Source organism: Centropristis striata, chromosome 5, assembly GCF_030273125.1.
Source record: "Centropristis striata isolate RG_2023a ecotype Rhode Island chromosome 5, C.striata_1.0, whole genome shotgun sequence".
NCBI lineage: Eukaryota > Metazoa > Chordata > Actinopteri > Perciformes > Serranidae > Centropristis > Centropristis striata.
In genome coordinates this window covers 22164107-22184238 of record NC_081521.1, presented here as the reverse complement: position 1 = coordinate 22184238, position 20132 = coordinate 22164107, and the positions used below count along the sequence as shown (strand labels likewise).

The 20132-nt window shown below is 36.2% G+C and overlaps 1 protein-coding gene across 1 annotated transcript; it reads right to left on the bottom strand.

Annotated features, from left to right (window-relative positions):
- Positions 1–1243: 1243 nt before the first annotated feature.
- On the bottom strand, positions 1244–15916 carry mapk13 (mitogen-activated protein kinase 13). The gene is made up of 12 exons (XM_059333462.1): positions 15714–15916; positions 12355–12484; positions 12081–12139; positions 10505–10610; positions 9555–9584; positions 8621–8668; positions 7442–7556; positions 6728–6799; positions 6158–6237; positions 4377–4455; positions 3685–3858; positions 1244–2197 (listed from the first exon to the last, which is right to left on the bottom strand). Exons 1-12 carry the CDS (start codon positions 15824–15826, stop codon positions 2112–2114), a joined length of 1092 nt encoding a protein of 363 aa, XP_059189445.1. The 5' UTR covers positions 15827–15916; the 3' UTR covers positions 1244–2111.
- Between the last annotated feature and the right edge of the window lie 4216 nt (positions 15917–20132).

The window sequence follows — 20132 nt, the reverse complement described above, 5'->3', positions numbered from 1 at the left end:
GTAAGGAGAGACTGAAAGATGCTGAACAGAGACAGAAATTAATGCATAGGAAGCTGACAAATTTGGACCAAAATCTCCTGGACTTCAGAGGTTTAATTACACCAAGTTGTTTTTTTCCTTCCAATCTATCCATTTAACAGCCTTTCTGTAGTCTATGATCCGAATCCATGAGTTCTGTTTACTACAATTCACATTGGAAATTAAGTTTGGTTAGCTGTTTTATAGAATACGACCTAGGTTTTTAGGGGTTTCAAAATGCAGAGATACTTCCCAACACCTTTTTATTTTTATTTTACAAACATGACTATGTCTATGAATTTACATATAAACAGTGAAAAAGTAAAAAAGCAAAAAATGCTGCAAAATAAGATTGCTTTCAAAAATAGAAATATTAAGTTTATTTTTTATCATTTAACAAAATGCAAAGTGAGTGAACAGAAGAAAAATATAAATCAAATCAATATTTGGTGTGACCACCCTTTGCCTTCAAACCAGCATCAATTCTTCTACGCATTTTTTCACACCTGCCTAAGACTTTTTCACAGTAATGTATATATATAAAACAATACAATGCCAAGAAAATAGAAAATAAAATCAATAAAAATAAAACTTGGATCTGCTAATGGGTTGGAATAAATTTGAAGTCTTAGTAATCTTAATGATTTTGCCAATTCACAATTATTGAGTGTTAGGTTTTCAGTGATATTTAAATACATATTTTAATTAGTATTTTTAAACATTTTGAAGGAGGGCAACTTTTTGGGATAATCATTTTATGGATCATGTTTTGCTTGTAAATGAATTAATTCTATACGTTTCATTAATTGTGAAATAAGGACTATTCAAGAAAGTAAAATATCAGTTTTTGTTAGCTATTATACTATTTTAAAAAATCGAACCAAAAGGAGTCAGTATACTTTTATTTTGAATGAGAAATAGTTCACTTCCGCTTTTGTGGTAGCCTGCGGGCTAACGTTACCTTTTAACAGCAGTGCACGTTTAGCCCGCCCCTTGACGTCACCAGGCCACGATTTTGGCGCCCAAGCTGCTCATCGGGGTCAATGACAGATCACAGTCTGTCCTGGTCTTAGTACAGCTTCGTGTCTTCTGAATGTGGTTTTTAATCCAAAGCAGCCCTTTTAAAACACCAACACATAACTGTTTGAACTATATCTGGAGTTGAAACCTGACACCTGTTCTGTCACCTCATGTACACAAAACATGTGTGCACACGTGCATGGTCATGGATTTAATTGTTTATTCTATTTGTGTACACACATGCACACACACACAAGTGCAGGATGCCTGTTAAAACAGATGACACAATGAATTAGGCAGAATTCCCTTAACCCTAATGAAGGACCTCTGTGCAATATTATAAACCACACAGCAGCCTCTGAATGTGCCAGCTCAGTCAAGAACACATTCAAAAGCTGCTACACACTAGAAAAATCCACAAGGGTTTGCAGGTGAAATTGTGTAAAGCTATGCTATATTATATACATACATTACAGTAGTGAAATATGGAACCACAAAGTGATAAAAGCAGAGACAAGAATAAATGACCACTTGCTTCCAGCATCACACACACACACTTCATGGTCACATATTCCAGCTGACACTGGTTACACATTGGGACTTTCACACAGCAATTGCTCCTCTTGTGGAATATTTCATGGTAAGGAGTTTTAAGGCTGTTTAATAGCAAAACCCTGATATCATCCCTTAATTATAATTTACAAGACTGCACATATTTTAGATTTTAGTTGGGTGAGTTAGGCCAGTCTTTCTTGGGCAAAAACAGAACTTTGTACATATCTTATTGTTTAATTGGAAAACAATATTACAGTAAACCTTACAGTTAATCCTGGTCATAATACATTTACGAAACAATTCACTTATAGGGAATATGTAACATGAAGAGCAATCTACACTTAGGAAACAATTGCACAAAAAAGGTGTGACAGTTTTAATATAATCCCTCTTCTGACCACTGGATCAAAATCTAAACATATCCAAGGTAAAAGAAATAGAGTGAATCCATGATTGAATACACAAGGGCACTGTTGGCTGTGTACTGTGTAGGTTGGGGCAGCAAGACATTCATCAGGTCATGGAGACATAGTCAGAGTGTTTTTCCTCTTGGAATCCCGCCGTGGGAACGGCACAAAGCTTTTCACCTCTCTAAAGCATAACCCTGTGGGCAAAAGGGAAAGCCATTAAACACATATTATATTTTTGAACATTAATTATTCATTACAGGAGCCCTGCAACAGGATGTCTGTGCTGTTATAAATCATTCAATATGGCCAACATGGTAAACACTTAAGAAAACAAAATGTTCACTTAAACCACTTCAAAGCAATGATAATAATACTGCATCCACTATGAGACAGCTTTATTGCTTCTGTTTTATCTCTGTAATATACCTGCAGACCAGACTACTGTAATACGTTCTGGTCTCTCTTAAAGGAATACAGCAAAATTACAGTGTGTTGATTTGATCCAGAAATACAGCACACATTACACCATGTTAAAGTCTCTGCACTGCCTACCTGTTTGTGTTAAATAGATTTTAAGGCTTTTTGGTTTATAAAGCTCTTTAGTTTTGGTCTCATCTATTCATTTTAAAATTACTTTTAGCCCATGAGCCATCTAGAAACCCTCATGTTTTCTAGTAGTGGCCTTTTAATTATCCCCAAATTTGCAACAAAAACCCACGATGAGGCATCCTTTTATAACTGTTTTTTAAAAGCAAACTGAAGACATACCTTTTCAATCTGGCTTTTAATTGAGTTTTCTTTATTTACCTATTTTATTTTACTTCATTTTAGTCTGGCCTTTTATTTTGAAAGTGTTTTTGTATCTACGTGTTTAATTCTTTAAATTCTATTGAACCTTTTTAGTCCAGCTTTAGTTGAGCTTTATTTATTCATGTATCTGTTTTTGAATCCTATTAAACTTTTTCGTTTCTCTTTTAATTGAGCTTTATTTATTTTATGTTTATGTTTTTTAAATTGTATTTGACCTTTTTGGTCTTTCTTTTAATTGAGCTTTATCTATTTGTTTATGTATGTGTTTCATTTTTTAAATTGTATTGACCACTTAAATCTTTCTTTTAATTGAGCTTTTATCTATTTATTTATTTATTTATTTACTTGTTTAATTTTTAAATTATATTTTGACATTTTTAGTCTTTCTTCTAAATGTGCGATTGTGTAATTTATGTGTTTAGTATTTCTTATTGTATTTTAGCTTTTTAGTCTGGCCTTGAATTGAACTCTATTTATTTCTCTGTTTAATTGCTTAATTCTGCGTTACCTTACCTGTCTTGCTTTGGGGTTTATTTAGTTTATGTATCTGAGTCTGTTTGACTTCTTGGTATATGTTGCTGCCTCTGGTGTTTCTGGTGTGTTTTGATTGCTAATGTTATTGAGTTATTGAGCTTCATTAATTCCCAAGTAATTCATTGCTTTGTGTGTGGATGGGGTGAAGACTGGGTGAAGTATAGTGTGAAGCACTTTATGTTGCATTAGATTTGTATGAAAAGTGCTATATACTTGTAAATAAAGTCTGATTTCAGATTTAGAATAAAATAAGTAAGTAATAAGTAATAAGAAGTGTATATCAACACTACTCAAATCTGCACACTGATTATGTTACGGCAGTTTGTTTTTCACTCACGTTTCCACTCATCCAGGGACAATGTGGCGTTGTCGTGGCTGTCATCGTATGCTGCAGGCTCAGGTAAGTCGTCAGGGTCCCTTAAGCTGTCGAAGTACGGGTGCTCTAGAGCCAGCTCGGCTGTGGGTCTCTCATCTCCGTCTAGAACCAGCATCTTCTCCAGCAGGTCGATACCTGCAAACAGTCAGTGGAACACAATATATTGTGACAACAGTTGATGTTTAAAACATTTCTACCAACATTAGCCAAATGAGACCTTTCTGAGACCTTTTCAGGAGCGGAAGATTAAATTATGCATTCGAGTCCAAAGTGCTTTTTGTTTTGTAACAATTTCAACTGTTTCCAAAAGGTGTGAAGAAGAAGAAATTTTGCTGCTGCCAGATACATAAAATGTGCCACTTAAGTGAATCTCTCCTGTTCTTGACCTCCCTGACACTGGCTGTTATGAACGGTAGGTGGAAAAGCTCTCATGAACAGGGTCCAGAGAGTATCATTACAGTGTTACATCATTCAGAGACAGAAAGTAGCAAAATTTACATTGTAAGGAAAAGAAACAGACAACAACACATTTGTGGAGGATCAGCAATGCGGACAGTAGGAAAAGACTGTTCTTGTCCTCAAGCTTTATAAAAAGGTAAAGATAAAACATCGTGGACCAGTTGAGCTAGAGAGAAATGCTGCTGCCAACTCACCTTTTGCACTGGCTCTGGGGAACAACGTTGAGAAATCTTTTCTGGGATAGCGAGGAAGAGCCTTAACATACGTTTTGGCCTGTTGTTATTGATGAAAGAAACAAGAAAAGAGAAAAAATAAAATGAATCTTTATTAGATATTTTGTATTTCATCTCTGGTGATGGACTAGTAATACTAATTATTAAATTAATTAATTTATTAGATTAAATAATATATACATATAAATTACAGAAAAAAGAAAGAAATATATATATATATATATATAATCACCTACAATCAACTACTTTATATTCTTCAAAGACATCAATTGATTGCTAGTTATTAGAATTATATGTGTAAATGACAAACTGCTTTAGTCTGCAGATGATGCAGGCGTTTCTGCAAAATTTAATAAATTACTCATCTAATTTACTTTGCTGAAGTTAAAAGATATTCTGCACTAATTTCATTGTATATATGTGAATGTATGTATTGTATTATATTCTTTGTAAGAAATTAAATAAATGAAACTGGTTAGCTTAGGTCTAGGCATGAATCATTTTTGAGAATGATGCACATTTCACTTCATTTATAATTTAAAGGGATAGTTCACCCAAAAAACAAAATAAATAATTCTACAAGCGATATCTACATAACACTCTGCAACTCACCAAAACAAGCTAGACTGACAAATAGAACTACAGTTAACCCTCCTGTTATGTTAGTTTCTCAGGAAAGCAATAATGTTCGGGGGTTACATTTGACCCATGTTTAAGTATCCAAAAGTGTCAGAAACCAAAAAATCCCAACAAACATTGTTTATATTTCACGATTAACTCCATTAGTAATGGTATTCTTTACCTCTCACAGATCATGGTTTAATGAGGATAATTCACTCATTTTTCATAAAAAATTGCACATTAAAACTTTTTTTTATGTACATTTTATGACCTACATATAAAATACAATAGTTTTACATGACATTGCGTTATTGAAAATTTTATTTTACATTTTTAATATTTTTCTTTTATGGAATGAGTTGATAAATGAACAAGAGTCTCCTCTTCTGTTCAGGGTCAGACTGAGCATCAAACAGCATCAATGTCATATAAACATGCAAATATGTGAAATGAACCGTTTTCATTTTATATGTTGATTACACTTATTAAGCCAAGCAGAAAAAGTTTCATCCCGAAAAAAGACATTTAACTATTTTTTTAAACTCTGAAATGGGTCAATTTGACCCGCAACATAACTCATTTTTGTTTTGGGGTGAACTGTCCCTTTAACTTGTTTCACAGTAAATGAAAATGACATGTTTAAACTGCTACTTGTTGCTCCCTGGGGATAAAATTAATATTTACATGTCTTTAAATATCTTTATTTTCCATTACCCTGTCCTGCTCTATGGTTTTGTTGATGCCAACTTTACCTCTAGTGCCACCCTCAGGACAAATTCTATATTTTTACTCCCACTGCTGTCTCATGCTTAACAATGGCAAAACCCTGAGTTTGTTGTTATTGTTGGATGAGATGTACGTTGCAAACCCTGAGTGTTGCCAGCAGGACTTGTTAATATTTTCATGACTTTCAGTGAAGGATTTAGTGTACTGTGATCCAAATGTGGTTTGAGAGATGAGGCCTTTCTTTAACCCTTGGCGAAATCAATTCATACTTGCTTAAATTCTCAGCTTTAAATTAATATACTAGCAACATATCAGCCAATAGGATCAGGGATATAATAAAAACATCCCAGTCAAACTGTAGTCTCATGACATACACATACTGTATCTTTTCCTACCTCTGGACTGTCCAGCTTCTGTATGAACTCTGGTCCAGGTACTCCAGTCACTTTCATGATCTGAGTCAGCTGGTCCATGTCTGGTTATAACGGGTTACAATCAAGGACTTGTTAACCTGGGATGTCCTGGTGGTTTCAATAAGCAGTCGTTCACTCTGAAGTAGTGGAGAGTAGGGTTTCCATGCAGGTCCATAAAACAGAATGATAAAAGAACCTAAAAGCCACAAGTGACAGCTTTATGTGCTAAAAGACTATAAATCATTTGCAAGTGCAGAAAAGAACAGAAAAGGGAATTTTAAAACATGCAGAAAATGTATGTCATATAGTGCAGAAGTAGCTGCATTGTGCTGCATTTCCCTGCATGCAAAATGCTGTGATTTCCTTTTGTGTTCGATTTTGGATGTGAGTGTTGATCGAAAATAGATTCATATTAAAATTTGATGCGTGTTCATCTGGGAATCATACCATACATCTACATTTCTGTATAAAGAAACATATGTCGTGATCTGTCACGACAAAGGCATCAAAAGCTGCACGTCTAGAAAACAGACAAGGCCGATGAAAGGATACAGTCTCTCCCTTTGAAAAGGGTTTTTCCATTGATCATTTCTGCCATGATACAGCCCACAGACCAGATGTCCACTAGAATAAAAAAAGAGAAAAACATGAGTGAGAAGCTGAGCAGAATACACATTCCTAAGAGTGTTTAAATTTCAGCTCAGCGCATTAAAAATGAGGAAGGTGGCATTTATAGGCCACAGCGAAGTTCCTAGTGCAGAATCTATTGTGCTGTTTATACTGGGGCATACTTGGTGAGTAACACAATCCTACAAAGGGTGTAAACTTGCCAGAGTTGCTTGCTGTGCTACATCCCATTTCGGAGAGGCTGTTTACAAAATGGAAAACCACTATCTCCTAAAGAAACATAAATCCTGGGGAAGTCAGTTTCAGTGAAGTGACAGCTCTGTCATTGAGTCTCAGTGCTATCAAGCTGCTGTCAGACCCATCTTTGTCAACTGCTAACAGATTAGGCGGGAAAAAAAAGATTTATTGTCAAAATGACACCGATGCAACTTCAGATGCATTTCACACACCAACGGTAGGATTATAAAAACTGCTGACCCATAAAGTGCCATACAAGCCACAGCTTAAATACAGAAATCCCTCTAACTGGAGCTGGGATGTTTTCACACGACAAACAGTTACAGCACAGACAGGCCAACTCAATACTGAGACGACAGCAGGGACGGAGATAAGTTTATGTAACAGCTACGATTGTCTTGCCAGTCTGGGTGTAGTGCATCCAGTTCAGAATGACCTCAGGTGCCCGGTACCAACGGGTCACCACGTAGCCTGTCATCTCTGCGTCAGTGCTGCGAGCCAGCCCGAAGTCCAGGATCTGCATTGGAAGCACAGAAACTGATCACAATCTAGAACATGAACACTGGAAACAACAGCCATCTGAGTTACTTTATTGTTTGATAATGTGCTTTTTCACAGCGATCCAGATGTGTAGACAGTTACTGAACATACTGATTGATATTGTCCAAGATGGTTCAAGCTGGGGTATGCAGTTTTTCTGGAAAATACATGCAAGATTTGCTTCTTCCTCTCTCTAATAGTTTAGCCTTTTGCTAACTGTAGCCAAAGGCTCGCTGTGAGCCTAGCTAGTTAGCAGAAGGCTAAACTAATAACATTTCTTCATCTCTCTACTAGTTTTGACTACTGCTAGCTGTAGCACACGGCTGCGGGAGACCTCCACACTTTGGTGAAGTTGTGAGCTCAGCTACTGTATGGTTAGCAGGTTAGGTTAGGTTAAACTATTAGCAACATTTTCTCTCCATCTCTGAGACATATTGCCAATATTTGCACAACGTTTATCGTCAGACTCTCGTTTTGAAAAGTCCATCCTTCTCTTTGCAGTGTAGGCAGTTGTGTAATAGCAACGTTTTCTAAAGACTTTTCTGCCATTGAATCAGGCTTTCACCCTCTGCATGTGCATTTGTAAAACAGCCAATAGAGACTCCCTCTCCCTGAAATGACCTGTGATTGGTCAAAGACTCCCGTCACAAGCTAGAATATCTAAATCCTTAAAACAGAACCAAGAGGAGATGCAAAATCTATTTTTTTCTCAGACCACTTCAATTACAATCTGCTAAACGTTTATTAAGGCATTTTGCCCAATGATGCCATAATAAAACTGCCTACCCAAGCTTTAATAAATAAGATATTTTCATCTTACATCAAGATCTTATAAGCCACATTTAAGTAAGAAATCTGTCTAGAAAAAACCCCAACTGTTACCAAGTCCATATCCTCTTTCCTGTATCTTGCTAATTTGATAGCACAGCTTGTATTTTATCACTTATTTTGTACTTGCTGAGTCCTATTATTCAGCCCCTGCAGCAGCCCTCTCATTTCAGCTTTGTCATGTTTTCTGATGTAATCCTTAGAAGCACAAACCTTCAGTTCACAGTCTTGGTTAACAGCCAAGTTTCCAGGTTTAAGATCCTGTAAAAGAAAATGTGCTGAGTGAAGGTTACTTATTGCACATAGTGATTATCAGCAATTATAGTGGTTGTGTACTGTGCAGTATGAAAACTGTGAAAAGCCTCAGTGCCTGTAGTCCCTGTGGCCTAACATGGCTCAGCTGTATGCCTCAGAGCCTGAATACTGTGGGGATTTCAGACAGGGATTCAATAGCATGACTCCACTATAAGCTGGCCATAAGACTCACTGCAGCATTTCGGCACAGTCACTCATAAAATACTGCAATAAGTGTGGCACTGTGTTGATAACACCTTAACTGCGTTGGGAATTACAAGAATAATAGCCGGATAACACCGACTGAATCAGAGTGGGCATGATCATATTTTCTACAGTCTAAACACACACAAACACACAGTTAGCTGATCTCACACAAATGTTCAGAGCTCAACCACCACACACAAAAGCCTTAGTACTACCCTGCAACAGAAACAAAGAAATAGTAGATTAACAGTAGATTTTGCAGGTTGAAACCCTGCACAAATTAGTGCTTTATGTCTCGGGTGTCGGAGAGATAAGAAGCCATTCACATCTGCCTGATATAGTACAAGTGCTATATTGATCTAACCTTACTTTCCCTACTCTGCACACACACCCACTTGGCACTGGCACTTGGCTGACGGGTGTGGCCTAACATCTCTAGACACGCAGTCAGTCATCACAGTGTGAACTCATCCTACCTGTTAGGGCAGGGTTGGATCTGACTCAATAACAATGAGAAATTAAACCACCATTCCCATTTACTTCTGTCACACAGGAAAAATGCATACGTGCTATCTGAGCCAGAATAATAAACAGTACAAACCACTGCACATGTTACAATTTCTTTAATAGTTTGACTTGTACTTACCCTGTGGATGATTCCGGCCTTGTGAATGTACTGTGGAAAGAGAAACAGAGCAAGGAAAGGTTATTTTAATTGCAGTCCAACCAAAATGTATGCATGCTACATGACATTTGTTTATAGTATTTTGTGTATCTTTAATATACCTGTTTGCATGATGGGTTTATTACTATGCCTACACTGCATTTCACTTGACAACAATTTATTATAGTTTCATATAGTGTAATAGTTTATTTTAGAGCATCGATTTGTCTTTCCTACTTTTAGTGCCTCACTACTTTTTTTATAATAGTGTATAGTAATGTTATGACTCATTTACAGAAGACGTATTGTTCTTATTTTCAGGTTCATACTTGTATGTTGGGTTTCTACTAGAACATTTTTACATGTTCATCACACTGTCTGTCTGAAAATACATGTATTAACCATCTGTTTGAAATGCTCAGATTTAGTGCCTGTCTCTTTAAGCCCCCCTCAAAAAAAAGAAGCCCAATCTGCTCTGATTGGCCAGTTTTTCTGTGTCTTCTGCATCTGTACTCTTGACGTCTCTGCACCATCATTGAAGCCGGGTAATGACAGCCTGTAACTGCACTGTGACGGCACTTTCTACTTATATCTGGTATATTTGTCACATCACAACTTTTCAGAAGTTCTGATGGTCCATTTAAAGGCACAGTCTCAGGCTGAGTGCATTTCTCTGTAGATTAATCTTTTTGATACTTACTTAAATACTCAGTATTTATATAGCACCTAGACTTGTTTTAAAATGTAAAAATCATGGATATCCATCTATGTATGCATGTAGTGATAATCATATATTACACTACAATATAATTCTGGAATGACTGTTACATGATAACTTAATATATTCAGTGAAGGTTTAATTTGTAATAATTGTGTGACACTAATGTTTTCATGGAGTGTCAGTTTCTGAAAGTTCAGCTCCCCCGGCTCACCCTGAGTCCACAGAGCATCTGGTAGACAAGAAATTGGACTTTGTCTTCTGTGAGATGACCTCGCACCTTCGACAGGTCAGTAAACATGTAAGGCATCACCAGGTAGCTGAGAAAAAGAGAGGGAGAGAGGCAGAGCGAGCCAGTGAATGAACGGAAAGAGCATGGACATTATGATTAACGCTTTTGAACAATCCAAACACGATACAAGCTTTGTTCGGTCAAGATCAAAAAGAAGCTTTTCCTTTGCTGTTGCACACCCTATTATTACTGTAATCCAGGACTTTGTATACTTTGATTAAGGAGCTTAGGGTGCTCGTGTAGGTTTATGCAACACTGTTTATATAACCTTCAATATATTCTTCCCATTTGCAGTATTCTTCTCAATTTTGTAGTTCAGTGCATGCTCATGCTTGTAAAAGTAAACTATCCTTTGCGGAAACTAGTCATCTGAGTATCCAGCTCAACCCTACCAACGAGAACAGGAAAACTACAGTATTAGGAAACAGTTTAAGGAAGGTCCTTTCCTGTTTAACACAACAATACCCCCATGTCCACAGAGAACTGGTTTTGAGATTTGGGGTCAGAGGACTTTACTGCCCTGCACAGAGCCCTGACTTCCACCGCCTTCATCACCTTTAGATGAACTGGGTGAGCCAGGCCTTATCACCCACCACTGGCCAACCTCACGAATAATCTTGTGGCAGAATGGGAACAAATCCCTGCAGCCAGTTACCAAAATCTTGTGAAAAGTCTCCATAGAAGACTGGAGGCTGTAATTATCATTTTGAGATATTGGCAGTCATTTCTTGGCCTTTGGTCGCCAGCAAACAGGAAATGCACTCCAAAATAAATACATTTTTAATTACTTCAATTAGTGATGTTTAGATATTGCTGTTACAGTCAGAAAGCTGGAACCAGAAAACGCTGCATGTGACAATGTTTTCACATGCATTCACTTGTGTGTGCATTGTAACTTAATTGCTCAAAATATAGTGTAATGAGCCCTTTGCTATTCAAAAATGATGTCTCTACTATGATGAGATCCCATTCAACATGTTTTACGCACACAATGAAATGCCTACAGTTTCCTTAGGCTATATCACTTAATGTAGTTTATTATAGCTTCTCCAAACAAACATGTACTTCTTAAACAAAATAAAATTCTAACTTCCAACTTATTTATCACATTTGTGTGGTCGAAAAACTGTGTGCCTCTCCCAGGCTTCTCACTCACAATCAGCCATACAACGGTGCATATATAAACTCATCACATTAGAACCAATAATGAGTGTTCTTCTCCACCCGGTTGTAGGAGGTACAAATAAACAAACAAACAAACAAAAACAAAATGGATCTTACTTTTATAGGGTGAAGAATGATGTTTGATTACCACCCTGACAACCACTTTTAAAAATGAGCCTTAAGCCCTGCTGTTATAGCAGCATACTCATGTCCATGGTTTTAGATTGACATGTTCAGCATTCACACTTTTTGTCCAGTGTCCATACCTTTCCTAAAAAAAAGGCGTTGGCTTCCTCTGCCTAAGGGCTTTGCAAATATTGCAGAAAATACTCACAAGTCCTGGAAGTCATCAAGGCTCGTGGCAGGTGAAAACACATCTATAAGTCCTATCACCTGGTTGGAATGACAGAGAGACGTGACGAATACAGAGACATGAGGAAATACTTAGGGGGCTGAGCATTTACAGGATATTTCCACATAAACAGTATAACTTTCCCATGATATTATGACATTATCTAAAATGTAAAATGGTAATGCATTTCAAAGGCTAAAAACACATGTAAAATGTATAGTCTGTTAAAGAAAGAAGGAAGGCTTAATCTCCTCACGTTTTCATGCTTCATGTGTTTGAGCAGCCGGAGCTCTCTGTAGGCCCTCTTAGCAAAGATCTCTGACTGGAAGGGCCTGTGGAGCTTCTTGATGGCCACTTTCTCTTTAGTCTTCTCATTTATTACTGAGCTGTGATGAATAATGGAAAAACAAGTCATTAGCTTTGCACTCAGAGTCTGTGCGTGCCTGCTAGCATCACTATGATTTTTCAGTCTTTTGAAGTCAGAGCACTGAGAAAATGACAGGATGGTCTATTTTGAGGTTTCACTCTCACTAAGAAGCGAATGAATTCAACGTGCAACAGCAAAGACGTTCTCAGATGTCGGTACTGTACGTGGGACTCATTCTCTAACTGAGTGGGGGGGTCTGTGGTTTATTCAGTATGAACATGTAAATGTTTGGCAACTTGTGCATTTCTGCAGTGATCTGCAGGGCACCAAATCGTAGGAGGACAGGCTTGTTATGCTATTTGGAGCTGCATCCACCAACACACATTACACACATCACTTGTGCATAGTGCTGTGGACAACATCGATGCACTAATGTGGGATATTAACGTCTCTATTACAGAGACTGACTGATCCATGCCAGATACTGGAAGCATCCACAATAAATACAGTGCATCGTACACATACAGTAGTTAAGAAACTGTTGGTTAGATTTATTATTTCAATTTCCCACAAGACATTTTGTGAGTGATGGGCAATTTGGCAAAATTACAGATAATGGTCGTTGACTGATCCTAGTACAGCAGATGGTGCATCTTTTAAAAGTCATACATTTTAAGCTTTAACAGACCATCATTCCCACACTAAGATGCTTAAAAACCCTGGTAACCACAGCTAACAGGCCAATAACTGCCACTTTGGCAACAGAAGCATCAAAGTCCTCTATGATGGATTTTAAACCATTTTGACTATTTTGCTTTTTTTGCTTCCAAAGGCTCTCAAAATATTCACCTTCCATTGGTCTTGTTGATCAGTGTACACAGACAAATGAGCAATAAACACTCCCAATGGGGATAATTAACAAAGCGAAGACTGAGTGAGGTCAATACCATAATGCAGGGTTTTCTGACTAAATGTTGCATCTGTGCAATGAAATTACGAAATTATCCCATTTGTGGTGCTACAATTTTCAAATATGTACAGTGCTTAACAAATTTATTACACCACCGAATTATGCCACAGCTGTCCTAAATTTACAGCATTAGTAATTACCAAAATCTTTTTTTACGTTTCTGTAATGGTTAATACATCAGTATGTAATGTACTGTTTTACATAAAAACTAAAAATAATAAAGCACATTATTATTTCTTCATTAAGATGTCAAATTATAGTTATTTACTTGCATTCCTGAACAGAAAAAATAGTTTTAGTGGTTGAATGGTATGCTTGAATAATTTCTGACTTCTCAGAAAAACCCAGTGAGCCAGCTCAAATCTGAGTATTACAAGGTGAATTTCTGAGTTTGTTATTTGCCAAATAAATAACAATAACATTTTAGTTTTAAACAAGCTTTTGAAAGAATTCTAAAATATTTATGTTTTCTCGTTTTAATGACAGTTGGTCTAATAAATTTGTGTATAGTATGTATAATGAAATGTCACAAGATGTCTGCAGAGAATAAATAAAGTAAACATCTTATTTTAATTGGCTAAAATGCGTGAGATGTGGTAGCAGGGTAACAAAGTTTTGTACTGTGAGTACAATAATACATTTAAAAAATCAGTAGTCACCCTATAATAAGAGTAGAGTGGAGTGGGGGTTGTAACATCAAATGTGGCTGGCTATGCCCCTGAGAGAAAGTTATAGATTTAAGTGGGTTTGTATCAATCTGAAACATCGTGGTCTGAAAGGTGAAGCCAACAAGGAAGTGCCTTAAAACGGCATTCTTTCTAATGGCCAGCAGGGGGTTACTCAACTGGCTATAAAAAGAAGTCTGAATATACGTATAGAAGTTGATGAGAAAATGACCCATCTGACTTGATTTTTTACCTCAGTAAACATTTTCTGAATGACTGTATGTTCATATCGATCAGTATCAAGTCTTTCTCAATGCAGCATAATGTTAATTTGTAAATTATTGTTCCATTTAGAATAAAATTGACAAGTCACTAACATGGTACACTCTGTAAATTTAATTGTAACACTTTGTTCAATTGTACTTAAACACACTCAAAGGAGTCGGCTGGCTGTTCATTTTTGATGGAAACTAGCTAACTAGCGCTAGACCATTCATCCAAATATGGTCATTTCTGGCTCAAAAAAAAACAAAGGTAGTGATGGACAAAATGCCAAACTGGTGACTTCAGAAAGCATGGTACACATAAACCAATTGATGCCATCACAGTGGCTGCATCCACTCCTTTAAACAGTCCATGGTTTGTATAATGTTTGTATGAAACTTGACGGCAGCCTTGTGTGTATAACGACTGTAAGTGTAACTGTTAAATAGAAGAACTGATTATAATTTTGACTTTTTATAAGGCACAAAATGTATTAAAGTGCTAAAAAAATTACTGTAAAAAAAATGTTGGTCATTTTAAGATTATATATCGCTAATTAATCAAAATTTAGCATATTTAACAAATATAAATAAAAACAGACAAGTTCATATTTACCACAAAATGGCAGTATGAGTTAATCCAAGCACTGATTTCATTTATATGGTCTGCTGAATAAACAATATGGTAATTGTAAATCAATAATGTTGGGTGTGTCCAATGTTTTTACTCTATTTGCTTAAACAAACACAAGGATGTCACAACATTTGTGTTGTGTGTGACCACTGAAAGCTATTTTATAACCTTATGGCTTGGTTTGACCCCCTATATTTATTCCTAAAATTGTAATTAGTTTCTCTGCTATGTATGCCAGTACATGTAAATATGTCGTATGCTATTTTTATATGTACATAGGTATTATGTAATATGCACATTATCTGCTTATGTGGCTTCCACAATGTATTTCTGTAGCTTATAGGTAACTGCATGAAGAAATGAAAGTGGAAAGTGGCCATCTTTAATACTGATACTCTAAAATACCTACATCTCCTTTATTATTGTACAGGAGAACATATGTATATATGTAGCCTTGGTGCTAACACATGCTGCTAGGATGCTCTAATAGATGTCAGGTGTTATAACTTATTATAACATGACTTACCTTATAATTGTTGACAGTGTATTGGTGTAACACTACAGGATATAACCCAGGCCCACCACAGGCTGCATGCAACCAAAGTCGCTAAGGTTAATGAATGCTGGGCTCTGTTTCAGCAGTATTCAGACATACACAGTCCGGTCCCAACAACGACACACAGCTCACACAGTGTAAGGTAACGTTAAACACTCACCACACCGAGCCGTACGCCCCGGTCCCTATCTGTTTGAGCCGTGTGTATTTCTCCGGGACTTCCCACACCGTGCTGTTAATTTCCTCACGGGAAAAATTTACCCGAGCCTCCATGATGAAGAGGAGACGGCGAAGCTAGAAAACAAAGTTCCTCCTGTAAGCCTGTCACTTGTTCAGAAGGTAAAGAAAAACACTGCTCCAATACGAGACAACGTACCTGACTGATGACTTCCGGTGGAGCTTTTCAAAATAATGTGTGGGAGAGGAAACGGTTAGCTAATCTCCTGCTCCAAACTTGCAGAAAAAAATCAAATAAATTCTTAAGTAAAAAAGTAAACTGTAAAAACTGACTGGAAGAAAGGAGGAAGAAGGGAAGGAGAAGAGGAAGGAAGGGGAGGGGAGGGGGAAGGAAGCGAAAGGAAAGGAAGAGGAAAGGGAAGGGAAGAAAAAAATTGTACATTTTTAATTTTTAAATTAACTTGAGTTTGTAACAGGGTAGGCGTAATAAGCTATGCTTTAGCCTACACCTTTTCGGTCAAATGTCTATTGTCAATTTTCTTTCTTTGTTTACTTATTGTTTACTTTGATCAATGCTTTTTTTCTGGTTTGTTACTTCTCTTTTAATGACATGTATTGACCGAAATAAACAGAAACAAAACAAAACGAAATTGTGCTCGCCTCTTAGAGGAAGATGTGATTGACATTTAAGTATTCTTCAGTTTTTGCCTCATATAATGGAAAATAATAATTAATATTAGTTATAAAAATGATATTCCAGCCAAATTTCAAAATTCAAATTTCAGCCCTATAGGTTTATTAAATCTTCAAATAACAAACATGCACTATCATTGTTAAATAGGGTTAGGTTATATCATCGATAATATATTTCTATAAATAAATAAATATAGAAGATATAGAAATAAAAAGTAAAGTAAACAATAATAAAACAATACAAAAAAGATACACATGAACATTAACACTAAAAATTAAAATTAATTTTAAGGGGTGCTGATCATCAATATGATAGGTACTCTTTTTTTCTTATTTTTCAGGGAGTAAAAAAAAACAAAGCTTATATACATTTTACCCATCTTGAAAATATAATTTCACAAATGTTTAAAATCTTTGTTAGTTGTGATACTGTTTGACCTTCTCAATTTGTAAGATTCTCATTTGATTTTACAGGCCTGTATTTTCAGTAAACAGGCAACGAAATTTTATTTTGAAGGCAAAATCTTTAAATTTCCGGTCTAAACATGACTGTCTGGGTGTCTTGACTCGGGACCAAATCATATTTCTGTCAGTAGACAGTACAGTCACATTAGAGCAGGGAAGCAGCCTGGAGGACTACATAACATGTAGCTTCATGTATTCGTCCCTTTGCAGAAAAACAAGAAAGATTTCACTATAAGCTTCATCTACCGTGGAAAAACAAACAAATGATGTGTGACAAATCAGACGGCTTGCATGCTGAAACATGTCAATATGACTGGGTTTGCTCCCACCCACACACAGGGTAGTAGGTGTTACTTATCATGAATAATTACGGTACATTGCCACAAGTTTATGAATCATGGCAGCTTGCAGCATTCACACTTACAGACATGGACAGAAACATGTTGTATTTTGGCACACTGCAGGTTTATAATCAGTTAGTAAATATTCTTTATCAACCATAACCTCTCACAGTTAAATGCTGTCTTTATTGTTGTGACATGAATAAATACTGCCTTTTCCTTTCCTTTTTTCTTTACAAGCCAAATGAGGGAAAATATTCTTTTTGTTCTGAAAATTTGCGTAAAACCACAGTTTTTCCTGAAAGCCTGAAAAGCCGGAAAATCTACACAGAAATCTACAGAGTCATCAAGACAGATAAGCTGGTGCGGCTCCTTTTACAGTCTATACACAACTGACCTTGACATCTTAATGAATGTGTTGTTATAGTGATACTGTGACAATGCTCAGTTATCATAACTGTGCTTATCAAAACATTGTTCCACTGAATTACTGTGTGTTAATATCAGACTCCATGTCAACACAGACCCATGACTGCATTTGGAAGCACATGGTTATGCATGTATGACTATAGAAGGTGAATTTGTATTTTCGGGTATTGCTTTATTTAATAAAAAAAAAAATTATATAAATTTGAAAATGTGCAAAAGTGGTGCATAAAAACAACAATGAAACAATCACAGTCAGAAAATAAACAATTGAATTAAATTGTGCATATTCAGTGAAATTTATCTCCAATGTCTGTTTGGGATTTGTGTCAAAGCAGCACTCATATTTTGGGGGCAGAATTTAAAATTTTTAAAACAAAAGGCATGAGGTGACTTGTCCAACAAGTACTAGTTTTACTGCAGAATGGCACACAATGACCATAATTTATCTGCGGGGGCTGAAAGGATAATAGATCAATACCAATGACTCAGCCGTTACTTGGCCAGCTGTTGAACTTTCTGGCTTTCAAAAACCCACGTCCCATCCCATGCTGTTTTGGAGAGAAAACCATCCCACCTACTGGAGTTTCAAAGCCTTATATTCTAAGCCACTCTCTGTTTCGTCAGGTGACAGGAAGTAGACCAAAGGAGGTTCAAACTGTAGCATGCACATGACAAAGATACATTTCTCTTTCCCTCATTTGTTGCAGAAATAATACTGTAAAGTTGACTGTAAATGCACTTACCATGTTGGCACCACTCACATACAAATGCATGTGGAAAGTCATGGTGACATTTATCTGCAGATCTTATCATCTTCACACTTGATTTGCTGCAAAACCTAAACACTGTGCAAGCTAAACTGGCAGAACAGAAAGCATCTGTAAATACAAACCTTGTTGAATAACTGATGCTAAAGCAGTGGATGACTAATCTAGTGTAAAAAAACAATCCTGCTAGTAGTAAAACCATGGACAGATTAAGTGATAGTGATGCAGCTCAGTGTAAAACTCATTTTTTGACAGCTGGAATGTATAAATATCTACATATTTCATGTAATTACAAAAGTGTTTTATTTTACATTCTAAGCTCTACTTATGAGTACCTGAAGGAGGAGTTAATTAATAATTAATATCTGTTATAAAAATGCCATTTTAGCCAAAAAATGCATGATTTATTAATTCTTCAAATAACAAACATGCATTATCATTGTTAAAAATATCATCAATATTATATTTAAATGAATAAAAAAGAAAATCACAAAATAAATATAATGGAAATTAAAAAAAAGTAAACAATAATAAAACAATACAAAAAAGATACACAATAACATAAATACAAATACAAATACATTAACTTTAAGACGTGCTGATCATCAATATTTATCAAGTCATTAGGTACTCCTTTTTCTTATTTTTTAGGGATTAAAAACTATTCAAGTCATTTTTCAAAGTTACAAAGCTTATATAAATGTTAACCATATTGAAAATATTATTTCACAAATTATCAAAAACTTTGTTAGACATTTATCTGCAGATCTTATCATCTTCACACTTGATTTGCTGTAAAACCAAAACACTGTGCAAGCTGAACTCTGGTAGATCAGAAAGCATCTGTAAAAACAAACCTTGTTGAATAACTGATGCTAAAGCAGTGGATGACTAATCTAGTGTGAAAAACAACCCTGCGAGTGGTAAAACCATGGACAGATTAAGTGATATGCAGCAATTTCTCAGTGTAAAACTCACTTTTCGACAGCTGGAAAGTATGAAATGTCTACATTTTTCATCTAATTACTAAAGTGTTTTACTTTACACTGTAAACTCTACTTATGAGTACCCACAGGAGGATTTACAGCTGCTAAAAATACAAATATTACATTTTTTGAGAGGTACTTTAGATCTGAAATCGAGTTTTTCATGTGCTTTATCTTTACCTTTCATCTTTCATCGTACCTTTACATCCTGCTGCTTGAAGGGTTCCCCGAGGTAATAAGGATCATCTACCTCATCTGTGAAGGTAACACTCAGATCTATATATCCTCTAAGGGTGAGAAGGTGGAAGCTTGGTTTTTGGGGATGATGAAGGTGTTTGAGTTCCATCCTCTGGTGACGAGGATGAGCTTGAGGAAGATGATCATCTAGAAAGTGAGACTGACGAAGAGGATACTGATGACTGAGAACCAAGGTCTACAGGCAATTTCACACTTTTAAAGAAATGTGTTGCAGCTAATTTCCTGTTGCAGTCTAGGAAACTATAAATGTGTTTTTTCTGGTTTCCTTGTTTTCAGTGTGTATATGAATGACTCAGCTGACAGGAAGTAAACATGTACCCCAGCTGTTGCCTAGCAATGCAGTTCTATTGAAACGCTCTTCATCCAGAGGCTGGATTGTGCTTTTGTTTAGTCTTGAGCCTTGATGTTGCTGGTGAGACCCCTCGGTCATTTCTGTATCTCACAACAGGCCTATAGTATGTCT